The sequence below is a fragment of the Schistocerca gregaria genome, chromosome 5, assembly GCF_023897955.1.
Source record: "Schistocerca gregaria isolate iqSchGreg1 chromosome 5, iqSchGreg1.2, whole genome shotgun sequence".
In the NCBI taxonomy this organism is placed as follows: Eukaryota; Metazoa; Arthropoda; class Insecta; order Orthoptera; family Acrididae; genus Schistocerca; species Schistocerca gregaria.
In genome coordinates, this window is record NC_064924.1 from 81,038,694 (window position 1) to 81,053,028 (window position 14,335).

Genomic DNA, 14,335 nt, shown 5'->3' on the forward strand with positions numbered 1-14,335 from the left:
GATCGTGACCATGTCCTCCAGAGATGGGAAGAATATCTAAAAGAGCTATATGACACAAAAAGCAAACCAGAAACTCTGGAACTTGAATCACGCAACAGTGTAAGTGATGACGAGAAAGGACCAACCACCATAATAGAAGAACTCTGCCATAGCTGCAATGAAAAATGCCAAAGCGGTAGGTACAGATACGATACCGGGAGAAATATTAAAATGCTTGAACCAAGATGGGATAAGAGAAATATTGAGATTATGTAGTAAAGTATATGACAGTGGTGAATGGCCTGAGTACTTTCTGACAACTGTAATGATTCCATTACCGAAAAAACAAGGAACCAAAAAATGCAGCGAGCACAGGACAATCAGGCACATTTCACATGCAGACAAAGTGATGTTAAGAATAATTAATAAAAGACTTGAAAAAGTGATGGAGAAGAATCTTGGCGAGGAGCAGTTTGGCTTTAGATGGAATACGGGCACCAGAGATGCAATAGGGCTCCTACGAATCTAGGGAGAAAGATTTATTGAAAAAGGAAGAGACCTATACATGTGCTTCATCGATCTAGAAAAGGCATTTGACAATGTGGTTTGGGACAAGCTGGTGATTATAATGATTGAAAAGAGAGTGGACTGGAAAACCAGAAGACTTGTAAACTCATTATATCTTAATCAAAAAGTTTCAATTAAAATGAGAGGAGAAAGTACAAACTGGATCAGACTAGGAAAAGAAGTAAGACAAGCATGCTGTCTATCAGCTACTTTATCATTATAGATCATGATTTTTCTGTATATGACATAATTAAGGCTGAGAATCTAATACATATGTAATAATAAAGTGTAATTGTACTTAATACGACTATAGTAGTTGTTATGTTGTTTTCTATTAATGATTGTATTACAATTCATTTTGGTAGGAATCCAAGAAATGGCGGTAAACCCCCTAGAGATAGAAGAGATAAGAATATTATGAATTTAATTTCAGTTTTTATATTTCTGGATGAATAAATCTGGTCCAACCTCTACTTGGAAAACATGATTGACCAATGCTTATTAGATGACAAAGGCGCAGAAATTGGAGGTAGAATAGTAGGGTGTTTGAGGTTTGCTGATGACAAGGTCCTTATAGCCACAGGGGAAAAAGAATTACAGGGTTTGGTGGACACCATTGAAACTAAAGGAAAAATATGGAATGAAAATTAACACAAATAAAACAAAAGTGTTGGCACTAGGAGGAAATAAGGATATACAAATTATGCTGAATGGAGAAATACTAGAATTAGGGCAAAATTTTAAGTATCTTGGAAGCAGGATGGACACTGACTGGAAATGCACCACAGAAATTAAAACAAGGATAGCAATGGCAAAAGAGGCGTTTTATAAGAAAAGAATTATCTGCTGCGTTCTGGACAGAGAACTCTGGTAGAGTCTCATAAAATGTCTTGTATGGACTGTTCTTCTGTATGGCGCTGAAACAGGGACTATGAGGAAGAAAGACAGAGAAAGGCTGGAGGCTTTTGAGATCTGGACATGGTGGAGGATGGAAAGAATACGTTGGATGGACAGAGTAAAAAATGAAGAGGTACTAAGAAGAGTAGGAGAGAAAAGATAGTTACTAGATGTAATAAAGAGAAGAAAAAGAAATTGGGTTGGGCATACATTAAGAAAGAATGACGGACTGATAGAAACAGTTTTAGAAGGTTATGTGGAAGGGAGAAGCAAACGAGGAAGGAAGAGATTCCAGATACTGGATGACATGATGGACGGTACAACGTACAGCAGCCTTAAGAAGGAAGCAATGGATCGCAGAAAATGGAGAGGCAAATGAGTAGCTAATATAGCAGATAAATGATGATCATGAAATGCACGGCGTCCCACCGTGACGGTACCTGCGGCAGGGGCTGCGGCTGCTCGATGTGGAGTCCGCCGACCTCTACGACGTTGGGCAGCAGCGGCACTGCGCCGCCGATCGTCCAGTGCGTGTTGAGCAGCACGAGGCTCGTGGCCGACAGCGACTGCCATAGTGGCGGCAGCTGCGAACCCAGGTGGCGCCGGTGTAGCGCCTCTGTGTCCGCATAGAGGGCGCGGTGGCGCACCTGCCGGAAGCAGAAGCGCGCTACGGCTCACACCGGCGTCAGTCCAGTGGAGTACATGTACCGTGGGAGTCTCGCGCGACCCATTGACCAGAAAGTTGAGGATATCTACATTACAGGTGTCACCATCTTCAAACCAATAGTATTAAAACATGTGGAATAATCGGGTCTAAGCCGGGCGCGTGGTCTAGCGGTTCAGGCGCTCAGTCCGGAACCGCGCGACTGCTACGGTCGCAGGTTCGAATCCTGCCTCGGGCATGGATGGATGTGATGTCCTTAGGTTAGTTAGGTTTAAGTAGTTCTAAGTTCTAGGGGACTAATGACCACAGCAGTTGAGTCCCATAGTGCTCAGAGCCATTTGAACCATTTGAATCGGGTCTATTGCCGGATGTTTGTGTCACTCTGGCACAATATTTCGGCCATGTAACTCGTTGCCTTCTTCAGGTGCTACCTGAGACTACCGTACTGGATTTTTATATACTTATTTATTTATTTATTAGCAGTGGAGACGCAGTTGCAGCTGAGCAGCGGAGGCGGCGCATCTCTGGTGAAGCGCGCTACATGCTCTAGGTGTGAAGAAGAGTTGCGAAGCCGTGTTCAGACTGTGACGCAACGCTAGCGCAAATTGTCGTGTGTCGTTATTACGACTCTGCAAATTTGTCGTGTTATCTAGCGCCACAGCATGGGCAGAAACGCACAGAAGAAGAAGACAATCGTTGAGTAGAAGCCGCCGACGCCGCAACCCACTAAGAATGCGGATCAGAATCGTGAAGAACTTTAGGTACCAGTCCCCCCTCTATGCCCGCATCTCGTGGTCGTGCGGTAGCGTTCTCACTTCCCACGCCCGGGTTCCCCGGTTCGATTCCCGGCAGAATCAGGGATTTTCTCTTCCTCGTGATGGCTGGGTGCTGTGTGATGTCCTTAGGTTAGTTAGGTTGAAGTAGTTCTAAGTTCTAGGGGACTGATGACCATAGATGTTAAGTCCCATAGTGCTCAGAGCCGTTTTTGAACCCTCCTCTGTACATTCAGTGCAGTGGAGGGTCGTGGACATATGATGTTATAGGCAGCTGCTGTAGCGAAGAGGTTGGCGTCGAGTCACTTGAGTCAGGCGCTACCATTCAACTGCAGGCAGCGAGGGCGGCGACCACCACGCTTTCAGAGCGCTGTGGCCGCCCACATCGTGTATCCACCCAGGGTGGAGAAGACGATGACGCCAAGACAGCGCGAGAAGCAATCCGAGGCCCTGATCAGGGGGCTGCCTTGGATTATCGACGAGGAGACAGGGTCCAGGAAAGGCTGACACGAGAAGGATTCCGGGTGCAACTATCAAGCTTCACAACCGGACGAACAGGAAAAGGCCGTCGTTGTTCATCGTCGTAGTGGGTACTGCGACGCACGGCAGCGACATCTTCGGTTTAAGGAACCTTCTAGGCTTCCCAGTGACAGCCGAAGCTCTCCCCCTGGGCATGGACCCTAAGCCACAGTGCTTCAGGTGCAAAGCCGAGGGGCATGTGGCCAACTCATCACGATGCGAAAGTGCGCTGGCGCGCCCGACACAAACCGGGTCGGGCGTGTAAGTGAGCGACCATTTGTAGCTGCAGGTTATGGCGCGTCATGGCCCATCGAACATAGGCCTATGTGAGGTGGAGGTTACACCATAAAGTTAAGTAATGGCTTAGGCTTTGTACATATTGACTGTTTGTGTTTTCCTTTTTTTCGTTTATAAATGGATAGCTATGGTGTTCTTTTAATCATTGACAAAGGTCTTCTTAGGGACTTGTGGGTTTTATTGTTCTGAAGAAGGTGTAGTTATCTATGCCGAAACCTAGATTAACACAAGGTATTTTTTTGCAATCGAGGCCGGTTTCTAGTTAATTAATTTACTATCCCTTATACCTAATAATATTATAATATAATATAATAATAACTATAATAAAAATAATTTATCTTGCATACATTTCCCATAGGTGAAAGTAATGTAAATAAATAAATTAGTTAATTAAGATGTAACTCTTCAGGCTTTCCCGGCGATCTAATGACATATTGGGTTGTCGGGTGTTCTGTCAGACATCAGCGACGTACTTGCACAATATTTCGGTCACGTAGCTCATAACCTTCATCAGGTGCGACCTGAGACTGCTCCTCGAGTGGACCTGGTCCAATATTTATACCTATGGCCTTCCCCCTCCACCAACGGCTGCAGGGGCTTCCTCTGTGGTCCGCGCCCATTCCCTGCGACCTGCTGGAGCGTTGCTGCTCCGTTTTCCGTCCGCTGCGGTTCTAGGAGTTCCCTCTGTGGTCCGCCCACCAAACCTGCTCCTTGGGGTGCAAGTACGACACTGACATCCGGCAGAACACTTGATAACCCAAGATGTCGTATTTAATTAAGCATTTTTTAAAAAAAGCATTTTTATAACATTTTATTAACCCCAAAAGAATAAGTATATATACTTATTTCCTTTCCAGTTTAGCATCCATAAGATTATTACGAGTTATTGTTTGTAAATGTTTTTTGAGATAACACTTATTTACAGTTCCAACACATTTACAAGTAACAATTAATTAAAATGTAATAGTTAACAAACATATATTTTAGTGAATTATAAATGGACAACAAAAAATTGACAGCAAAAAATTGACAACAAATTATAATAAAGAGACGATTTATCAAAAATACAAAATGATTTATCTAAAGATAATACGATTGAAGCGCAGTAACATGTATTAGTAAACAGTAGTAAATTTTTGTAAAATATAAATAGACAACAAATTATAATACAAAAATTATTTATCTAAAATACATTATTATCTATCTAAAAATAATATGATTTGTAGCACAATAACATATATTAGTTAACAGAAGTAAATTTTGATAAATTATAAATGAACAACAAATTATATTAAACAAACGATTTAACTAAAATACTATATGATTTATGTAAAAAATAATACAGTTTATAGTACAATCACATGTATTAGTTAACAGAAGTAAATTGTAGTAAATTATACACCAACAACAAAAAATGGGCAATAATAACAAAAGAAAAAATAAATTAGTTAACACATATAAATTGCATTGTTACTGTAAGTAAAATGCATTAGTTAACAAAAGTCAGTTTTATTAAATTATAAATGGGCAACAAAAATGGACACTGTTGTTATTTTTTATATGTATTAAATGGAGAGTACAGAGCAAAAGAATGTGCTAAATGCTGTATAGTTAAAGACATTACACAAATGGAACAAAGTTTGATAAACCAAGATCGATTTGTAAAATGTGTATAAATAATGATCAACTTAATAGATATTATTAGAACAAAAAATTTGGTGTGATAACACATTGAACAGCACAAATAATGTAAAAAAGTATACTAAATGTGAAACAGTAAAAAGTGTAACAGAATATGGGAAAAAATTTGGTAAACCTAGATCAATTTGTGAACAATGTTTAAATAATGATCGTATTCGCAGATATTCTATTAAAATGGCTAATATGCAGAATAGTGTGGAAGAAATGCAGGACAGAAAACAACAAAATTTACAAAATAGTATGGACAACAAAGAACAAAATGAACAAACTTGTATGGATGTATGGACAACAAAGAACAAAATGGGGAAAATTGTATGGACAACAAAGATCAAAATGTACAAAATTGTATAGACAGCAACAGTTTTAAACTTTGCAGTTTATGTAATATTAAAAAGGATTTAGATTGTTTTGCAAGAAATCATGAAAAGATACTATCGATCTATAGAGATTGTAGAAAATTAACTAGGTCAGAAAATAAAAAACTAAAACAGATTACCCAAATCTAGGTTTTTTTCTTGTGGTATAATTCCCAGTTGTCAAACAGAAAATGAACATATCCAATGTAAAGATATCAAAATGAAAATTTGAAAAAAATTATTGTTGGTATTATAGAATGTAATCAAATGCATAATGCTTTTAAATATATTTATAAAGATGATAAAAAATTACTAGCGAATTTAAATGCATACAAATTAAATGTATTAAAAATAAAAAACACCATACTTGTAAATAAATAGATCAGTTTACTTAGTTATGTAAAAATACATCTCTAAGAATAATTAATTTACTTAGTTACATAAACAAATAAATCTGTTTCCTTTGTTATGTAAAACACATAGATAATTGTATACAGCAACAATAAATTAAACATGGAAGATACATCAGATTGTTTTTGGTTTGAAGCAGAAATAAAAAATAAAAATGTAGATCTAAATTACAAGATTAAAGCTAAACTAGATAAAATTAAAACAATACCAATTAATAATGGAGAAAGACTTATGTTTGTCGTTTAATCTTTATTTATCTAAACCCAGTAAATTGCCAGGTTTAACTTATAATGAAAAAAGTACTATATTTGTTAACAAATGCATCTGTTTACTTATTTACATAAGCTAATGCATCTGTTTCCTTAGTGACGTAAACACAAAATAATTGTATACAATAGCTACTAACATTAAATAAATTAAACAAAAAATCTACCAGTTTGTTATTGTGCTAATTATTGGTTGGTAGAGGAAACTAAAAATAAAAACATAGATCTAAGTTCCAAGATAAAAGTTAAATTAGATAAAGTTAAAACAACACCAAGTAAACATAAAGATTGGTTAGTGTTTGTTGTACAATTTTTATGTGCATATAACAAATCGTTGGTTATTGATCAATGTCTAATTTACTATAAATTTTTATGTATCTGTTTTAATTGTTACGAATTTATCTGGAGTAACTATAATATTCTGTATAAGAAAAACTAACATTAATGGAGGATACTAGTAATTAAGTCGACTAAATTTGCGAATGTAATAATTTCCAAAAATATAGCAATGTCGAATTTAATTTCCATCTTCTGGACAATAGATATGGTAAAACGTTATATCCTAAATAACTAAATAATAACATATGCCATTCTTTTTCTTTAGTTTTCTTAGTTATGTAAACAAACACATGTGTTTCCCAAGGAGTAACATCTTTATGAATAATTAATTTATCCATTTAATCTAACTAGATGATATTCGATAAAGTAAAATATGAAGGTGATAAGAAATTACTCTAATAATCTTAGTCCATCCAATTTGGACATATTAAAAGGCGATGAAAAATTCACAATTTTTATTAACGATTCTGGATTATATTCTTAAATTCAAAATCAATCTTTATCCAACTTAATAAAAATCTGTTACAGTAAATGGAAGAAGACAGGAACGCTAAAACTATAGATCCATTTTCTAAGAATAAAATGCATTACCAAGGTACAAGAGAAAAATTAAATAGTTTGTTAGATGAAGAATACTAAAGAGAATGTTTAGATTTAGTTTTACTTAAAAATGGTTGTGTAAATATTACAGTTTACAGGAAACAAAAAGAGGCTTTTTTAGAATTAAAAGACTTAAATAAACGAAGTTGAAACAGATATATAAACAAGATTCTTAAAGCAACGAACAAATCTTATTTAGAAGAAAGCGATTTGGATTCTAACGAAGAAACCAAAGAAGAAGATAGCGATAAATAAGGTAAAGACGATTTTCCACATAAAGAAGTTGTAAAATAACACAATGGTTGACTAATTTACAACAGAAGGGTTTAATTTTTATATATTTTACAATATTTTTAGTTAGAGTTGTTTTACTGATACCAAAATTATGATATTTTTTTACAGTATAATAGGTAGTTTGTTATAATTACTTTTTCAATTACATGCATGCTACGCAATACGAGTCTTTGTGCCAGTAAATTTGGAGGAAAACTGAGATAAATTAAATAAATTTGTAACAAAGATCAATTACATTCCAAATAACAGTAACACAAATAATTATTAAACAAATGTTAAACAGAGTTTAAACTAATTTCTGAGGTCACATATTGCGAGACAAAAATTTTAGCATAATCTACTGTGCCTTCTGAATAAATTAATTAACCTTAGAACAAAGATAAATTAATTAAACTTTAAACTAAGATTAATTAATTAAACATGGAATAAAAATCAATTAAATTTGAAATGCAGCATAACAAATAAATTTTAAACTATTTTTAAACTAATTTTGCATGTTAAGTTAAACACAAACACTAAACATAAATTATAACAACCAACATTCATTAAATAAACATTAAATGTTAAACATTAACATTAACATTAAAATAAAAATGTAAACATATATTAATGTTAATATTAAAATTAACATATAAATATATACATGTAAACATGTGTTAACATAAAACGTTAATTTTGCTAATATTTTAGTCGCGCAAAGCGCGACCTCAAAAATTAGTTTAAAATTTGTTTCACATTTCTTTAACATTTATTTATTTTACGGTCATTTCGACTTTAAGTGATCTTTGTTCCAAGTATAATTAATTTATATCCATCTTCCTCCAACATCATTACAAAATTTATTGGAACAATGACTGCTGTTGCGTAGAATGTATGTCAATAGACAAACAATTATAACAAACTACCTAAAATATGGCAAAATATATAATAATTTAAAACCCTCTTCTGTAAATTCGTCCACCATTGTGTTCTTTTACAACTACTTTATTTGGATAATCGTCTTTATAGTAATTTTCTTTATCTTTATCACTTTCTTCATTAGAATCCAAATCGTTTTTTTCCAAGTAACATTTGTTAATTCCTTTAAGGATCTTTATATATTTGTTTCTATTTCGTTTATTTAAATCTATTAATTCTACAAAAGCATTCTTCTCCTTGTCATAAACTGTAATTTTTGAGCAACCATTTTTAAGTAAAACTTAATCTAAACATTCTATTTTGTATTCTTCATGTAATAAATTATTTAATTTTTCTTTTGTTTCTTGGTAATGCACTTTACTTTGAAACATAGATCTATAATTTGAGCGTTTCTGTCTTCTTCCATTTACTACTAGATTTTTAATAAGTTATAAATAAATTTATTTAGATTAAGTGGATAAATTAATTATGTATTTGTTTACATAACTAAGAAAACTTTAGGAAAAGAATGGTATCTGTTATTATTTAGTTATAGGATAAAATGTTTACCATATTTATTCTGCAGAGGATGGAAATCTAAGTTATCCTATTTATACTTATGGAAAATACTACATTAGTAAATATATAGCAACTTTAGTTGGACTTAATTACGAATATCCACCATTAATTTTAGACTTTTTTAAAAAGAATAATATAGTTATTCCAGATAAATTCGAAAAAATTAAAAGAGTTACATAAAATATATAGCACATAACAATTAGACAGCAAACTCTAATCATTCCCTATGTTAATTTGGTGTTGTTTTAATTCTATCGAGTTTAACTTTAATCTTGTAATTTAAATCATTATTTTTATTTTTAATTTCTTCTTCCAACCAATAATTGGAACAATAACAATCTGGTACATTTTCAAATTTAAAATATATCTATCTTTTCCTCGATATTTTTAGATTTTAATCTTGGAAATAATTAGTTGTAACCCACTTCTAGAACTTCTAAACGTTTACAATTTTTAATTTTTATATTTCGTAGTATTTGACCCATTTTTATATTTTCAATTAATTCTTTATCTTCTTCTTTATACAATGAACTATCTTAGTCTTCGAAAATAGTTTTAGTTTTTAAGCAAATTATTTTAGATAACAAATGTCCATTAAAAGTAGTAAAACCATCTGTTTTTATTTCTGAAAATAATTCTTGCTTTGGATAGTAAAAAGTTTCTAATTCTTGTCAAAGACTGTTATATGGAATCCTTCTTTTTTAAGAATATACCTATCTTTCTTAATTTCTATAAATGTATTTTTATTGTAACTTTTAACAATATATGCAGATTTTTTGCCACTTTGTTCACTGAATATGCCAACATACGTAAACTTGTTTTTATCGTTTACCATAAAAGCATCAATATTACAAACTCCACTTTACGGAAATGTATCCACTGTTGTTTAAAATAATTTTTAATTTCTTCTTCTGTTGCTCTTATTTTTTGTTATTTTTCTGAAGTATTTTTGTATTCTTCCTTTAAAGATTGTGTTTTATCTAAATATTCTAGCTTTCATTCTTGTATATTTAAATTTTCTAGTTCTTCTCGTTTTTAGTGGATTGTAAATATGGTTTATTAATTGGTTCGATTGCTTTAATGGAATGTGGAAACAGTTTATCAGTTGCATTTATTATTTTTCTAGATACAAATGGAATAATATTGTTTGTCTTCATTAATCCCAATTCTTTGATGTTTATTTCTTTGGGTATTGCAGAAAACAAAGCATTCATTTTCAAAATATGTTTCTCCAGATTTTATAAAGCATGTTTGTTTTACAAAACTTACATTTTCTGTTTCTTGGAAAATCTTTATGCAGTTAATAGGTAACAAGTTAAAACTAAATGCAGATAAAAGAAATTTAACTAATTTTTCTCTTTCTTCTTTATTATCTGCTTCAATTTTTATTTGTATTCCTGTTAAGTTGTTAGTATTTCTGTTTCACAAATATACATAATATATAAGATCATTAAAAATAATGCAACAACTTTTTTCTAACGAATCAGTTAATTTTTGCAAAATTTTAGTTAGTGGAACAGAATAAAATGGAGACTTTTCGAAATATTTGCTGTTATTAGTTATTAGTTCTAAACAATCTGTTAATGGATCAAATTCTTGTTCTTTTTGGAAATCTGGAATAATGTAATTATAAATTGTTGCTTCTAATCTTGTAATTCCAATTTCTTTAGCTAAACTGGATGAAAATGTTTCTTTTAATCTTTTATCTGGGCAATTTAAAAATTCTATTATGTGGTTTCTTAGTTGTTTATTTACTCCAGGGCTTGTTAATTTGCAAATAGATTTTAACTCTAGAATTAGAATTAATTCATGTTAAACAACCTTTGCAAACAGAATTATTGTTGCTAACTATTATATTACAATTTTCTATATATTGTCCTTGCATTCTAAAATTAAAATTTTCATAAGTATTCTATCAGTTCTTCCTTGTTAAAAATTCCTTCAAAATCTTGGGTTATGTCTAAATACAATAATTAAAGTGTTCCTTTTTAAGTTCTTCTAATATTTCTGGTAGTTCTCTTAAAAGTGTATCTAGTTTAACATCTGCTAGTTCTATTTTGTAAGGAATAACAACAGAATTATTATACTTTTTTCTATAATTTTTATATCTTTGTTAATAAATAATTTGGTTCCTTTAATTGTTTGTATATTGGATTCTAATAAACAAGGAATTTTTGCTTTAACTCTATGTCTTGCTAAATTAAATGCAGGAAATCTAATTTTTAAAAAAAATGTGATCTGCGTCTTATCCAGAACTACTCAACATTCAAGAGGGAACTCAAAACTTACATATTAGGGACGGTATAGCCACCATTGTTGTGCCCCTAACATCTCTTTCTTTCTTCTCTCCATCACGGCTTCGAATTTTACCATTCTTTTTCTCTTCCTCAAACCTATCTACCTCTTATATATCTCTTTCACCCCATTCTATCGTCTTATGGCTCTGCTCGATGAGAATAACTCACAAGCTGCAAGAATATAACGAGAAAATTCCCAACTAACTGACATTCACAAAAGAAATGTATGTTTACTTTCATATACTTAGTCACTATTATTATTATTATTATTATTATTATTATTACTATTATCATTATTATTATCATTATTATCGTTGATTGTTATAATTATTTTTATTGTTATAACTATCATTGTACTACTGTTATAATCTCAAATTTTTTTCATTTGACATCAAAACTGCATAATACGTTAAATGTTCTTAATGTTATTTAGTAACTGTAACTCGTTCAATCTGAGTATGCCTGGTTAGGTGTAAGAGAGGGCCTGAAGGCCCTAATCTTGCCAGGTAAAATAAATGCATAAATAAATAAATAAATAAATAAAATTTCCACATGCTTCCTTCTTTACAAGAAATTTGCTGTTATTCATTTCTCCATCCTAATCTATAATATGTGTTATTTTAATTACCATAATATTATCGCTAAATGGTTCCGTATTATATCTTCTATATTTGCAACAAGATTGTTATTATTTAAATTGTTGGTAAGTAACCATAAGCCAAATCTTTCGTTAGTTGGGTTTCCTTTATTTCCCAAGAGTTTTGTTATGGAATATTTTTTAAATTTGTGGCACATATTTTATTTTCACTTCCATTTAGGGATATAAATAAACATTAGACTTGCAAAAAGTAGCTAGAAGTGGAAACTGTTAATAAAATATAAAAATAAAAAAGTAGCTGAAACTAGGTACCTGAAAGCATAGCGATGCGATTTTCTTACATATATGATTTCTTGCAAAACAATCTAAATTCTTTTTAATATTACATGAATTGCATATATGTTGCTGTCCATATAATTTTGTTCATTTTGTTCTTTGTTGTCCATACACTTTTGTTCATTTTATTCGTTGTTGTCCATACAATTTTGTTCATTTTGTTGTTTTCTGTCCTGCATTTCTGCCATAGTATTCAGCATATTACCCATTTTAATAGAATATCTGCTAATATGATCAGCATTTAAACATTTTTTACAAATTGATCTAGGTTTACCTAATTATTTTCCATATTCTGTTTCACTTTCCACTCGTTTGACATCTAGTATACTGTTTTACATCATTTGTATGGTTCAGTGTGTTATCATTCTTAATTTTATTGTTTTATAATATCTATTAAGTTGATAATTATTTATACACTTTTTAAAAAAAAAGAATTTGCTCTATACTCTGCATTTAATAATATAAAATATAATAGTGTTGTCGATTTTTTTGACCATTTATAATTTATTAAAATTGTCTTTTGTTAACTAATGCATTTTACTTACAGTAACAATGCAATTTATCTGTGTCAACTAATTTATTTTTATGTTGTTATTGTTGCCCTTTTTTGTTTTCCATTTATAATTTACTCAAATTTACTTCTGTTAACTAATACTTGTTGTTGTGCTATAAATTGTATTATTTTTTAGATAAATCTTATTGTATTTTAAATATATTCTTTTGTTTATTATAATTTGTTGTCCATTTATAATTTACTAAAATTTACTTCTGTTAACTAATACGTGTAATTTGTGTTACAAATCGTATTATTTTTTAGATAAATAGTATTGTATTTTAGATAAATCGTTTGGTTATTATAATTTGTTGTCCACTTTTTGCTGTCCTTTTATAATTTACTAAAATTTACTCTGTTTACTAATACATGTCGTTGTGCTACAAATAGTATTATTATATAGATAAATCGTTTGGTTATTATAATTTGTTGTCCATTTTTTCTTGTCCATTTATAATTTACTATAATTTACTCTGTTAAATAATACAATTTAATTAATCACTACTTATGAATGTGGTAGAACTGTAAATAAATCTTGCTTCAAAAAAGATTTACAAACAACAGCTCATAATAATCTTATGGTTCCTAAAGGAGAAAGTAAATAATTTTACATACTTCATTTGTTATATACGTATGTCATTCACCTGTGGGGGATGCATGTGAAATAAATTTTTGTTATAGTTATTATTATATTATTTTATTAGGTAAAAGGGAAATTAGTTAAATTTTGTAGGTTCTGGATTATTAGATCAATTATTGCCAGTGTTAACGAGTAATTTTTTATTTTTTATACGACTGGTCTAGTGGTCCAGAACCTACAAAATTAAACTACTCCGCCAGACACCGATGGACAGTCTGGGCCCTAGCCCACGCGATGTCATCACTGACAGCGTGGTAGGGGCTCTCCCAACTCAAATTGCAGCACTCTGTGCTGCAGCACCGTCTAGGACTGATCTCTTATGATGAGACTTGGTATGATGTGGTATCCGATTGTATGATACCCGCTTTTAACATAACCTACCATTCCATAACCTATCGCAGTCAGCAAGACATCCGCTACTGCTCTTACTACCCGACGTAACTATCGCAGAGGAATTTTTTCCATTGGCACTTTACTTACCTCTGCCCTTAAAAACCACTACCCTTCATTCGATTTTCTACCCAATCTATCACCGGATGAGCGCATATAAATGGCTAACCTTAGCCAGACGTACGGAAACATCGCAGTACCCAAATCCTGTGACACCTCTATTTAGTGAATACTAACCCTTTATGGAGAGATGGCAGTAGACCTTTTGAGTTCAGATAAGTTTTACTATTTGGGCAGCAAAGTATCTGTTAATAAACGACGTAAATCATGCATAAATTGCTGTTTGTCAATAGCAATTGCACATTAACAGATTATCCCGAAA

The 14,335-nt window shown here is 31.9% G+C and overlaps 1 protein-coding gene across 2 annotated transcripts in view; it reads right to left on the reverse strand.

The window, feature by feature from the left end:
- Positions 1-14,335, reverse strand: part of LOC126272569 (UDP-glucosyltransferase 2-like) — a 92,301-nt gene that overhangs the window by 35,325 nt on the left and 42,641 nt on the right. The window contains exon 4 of one of the 2 annotated variants that reach the window (XM_049975490.1): positions 1,884-2,090. The exons of the other annotated variant lie outside the window; for it this stretch is intronic. Within the exon in view, the coding sequence (XP_049831447.1) occupies positions 1,884-2,090 (207 nt within the window). The remainder of the gene's footprint in view (positions 1-1,883; positions 2,091-14,335) is intronic. 2 annotated transcript variants of the gene reach the window in all.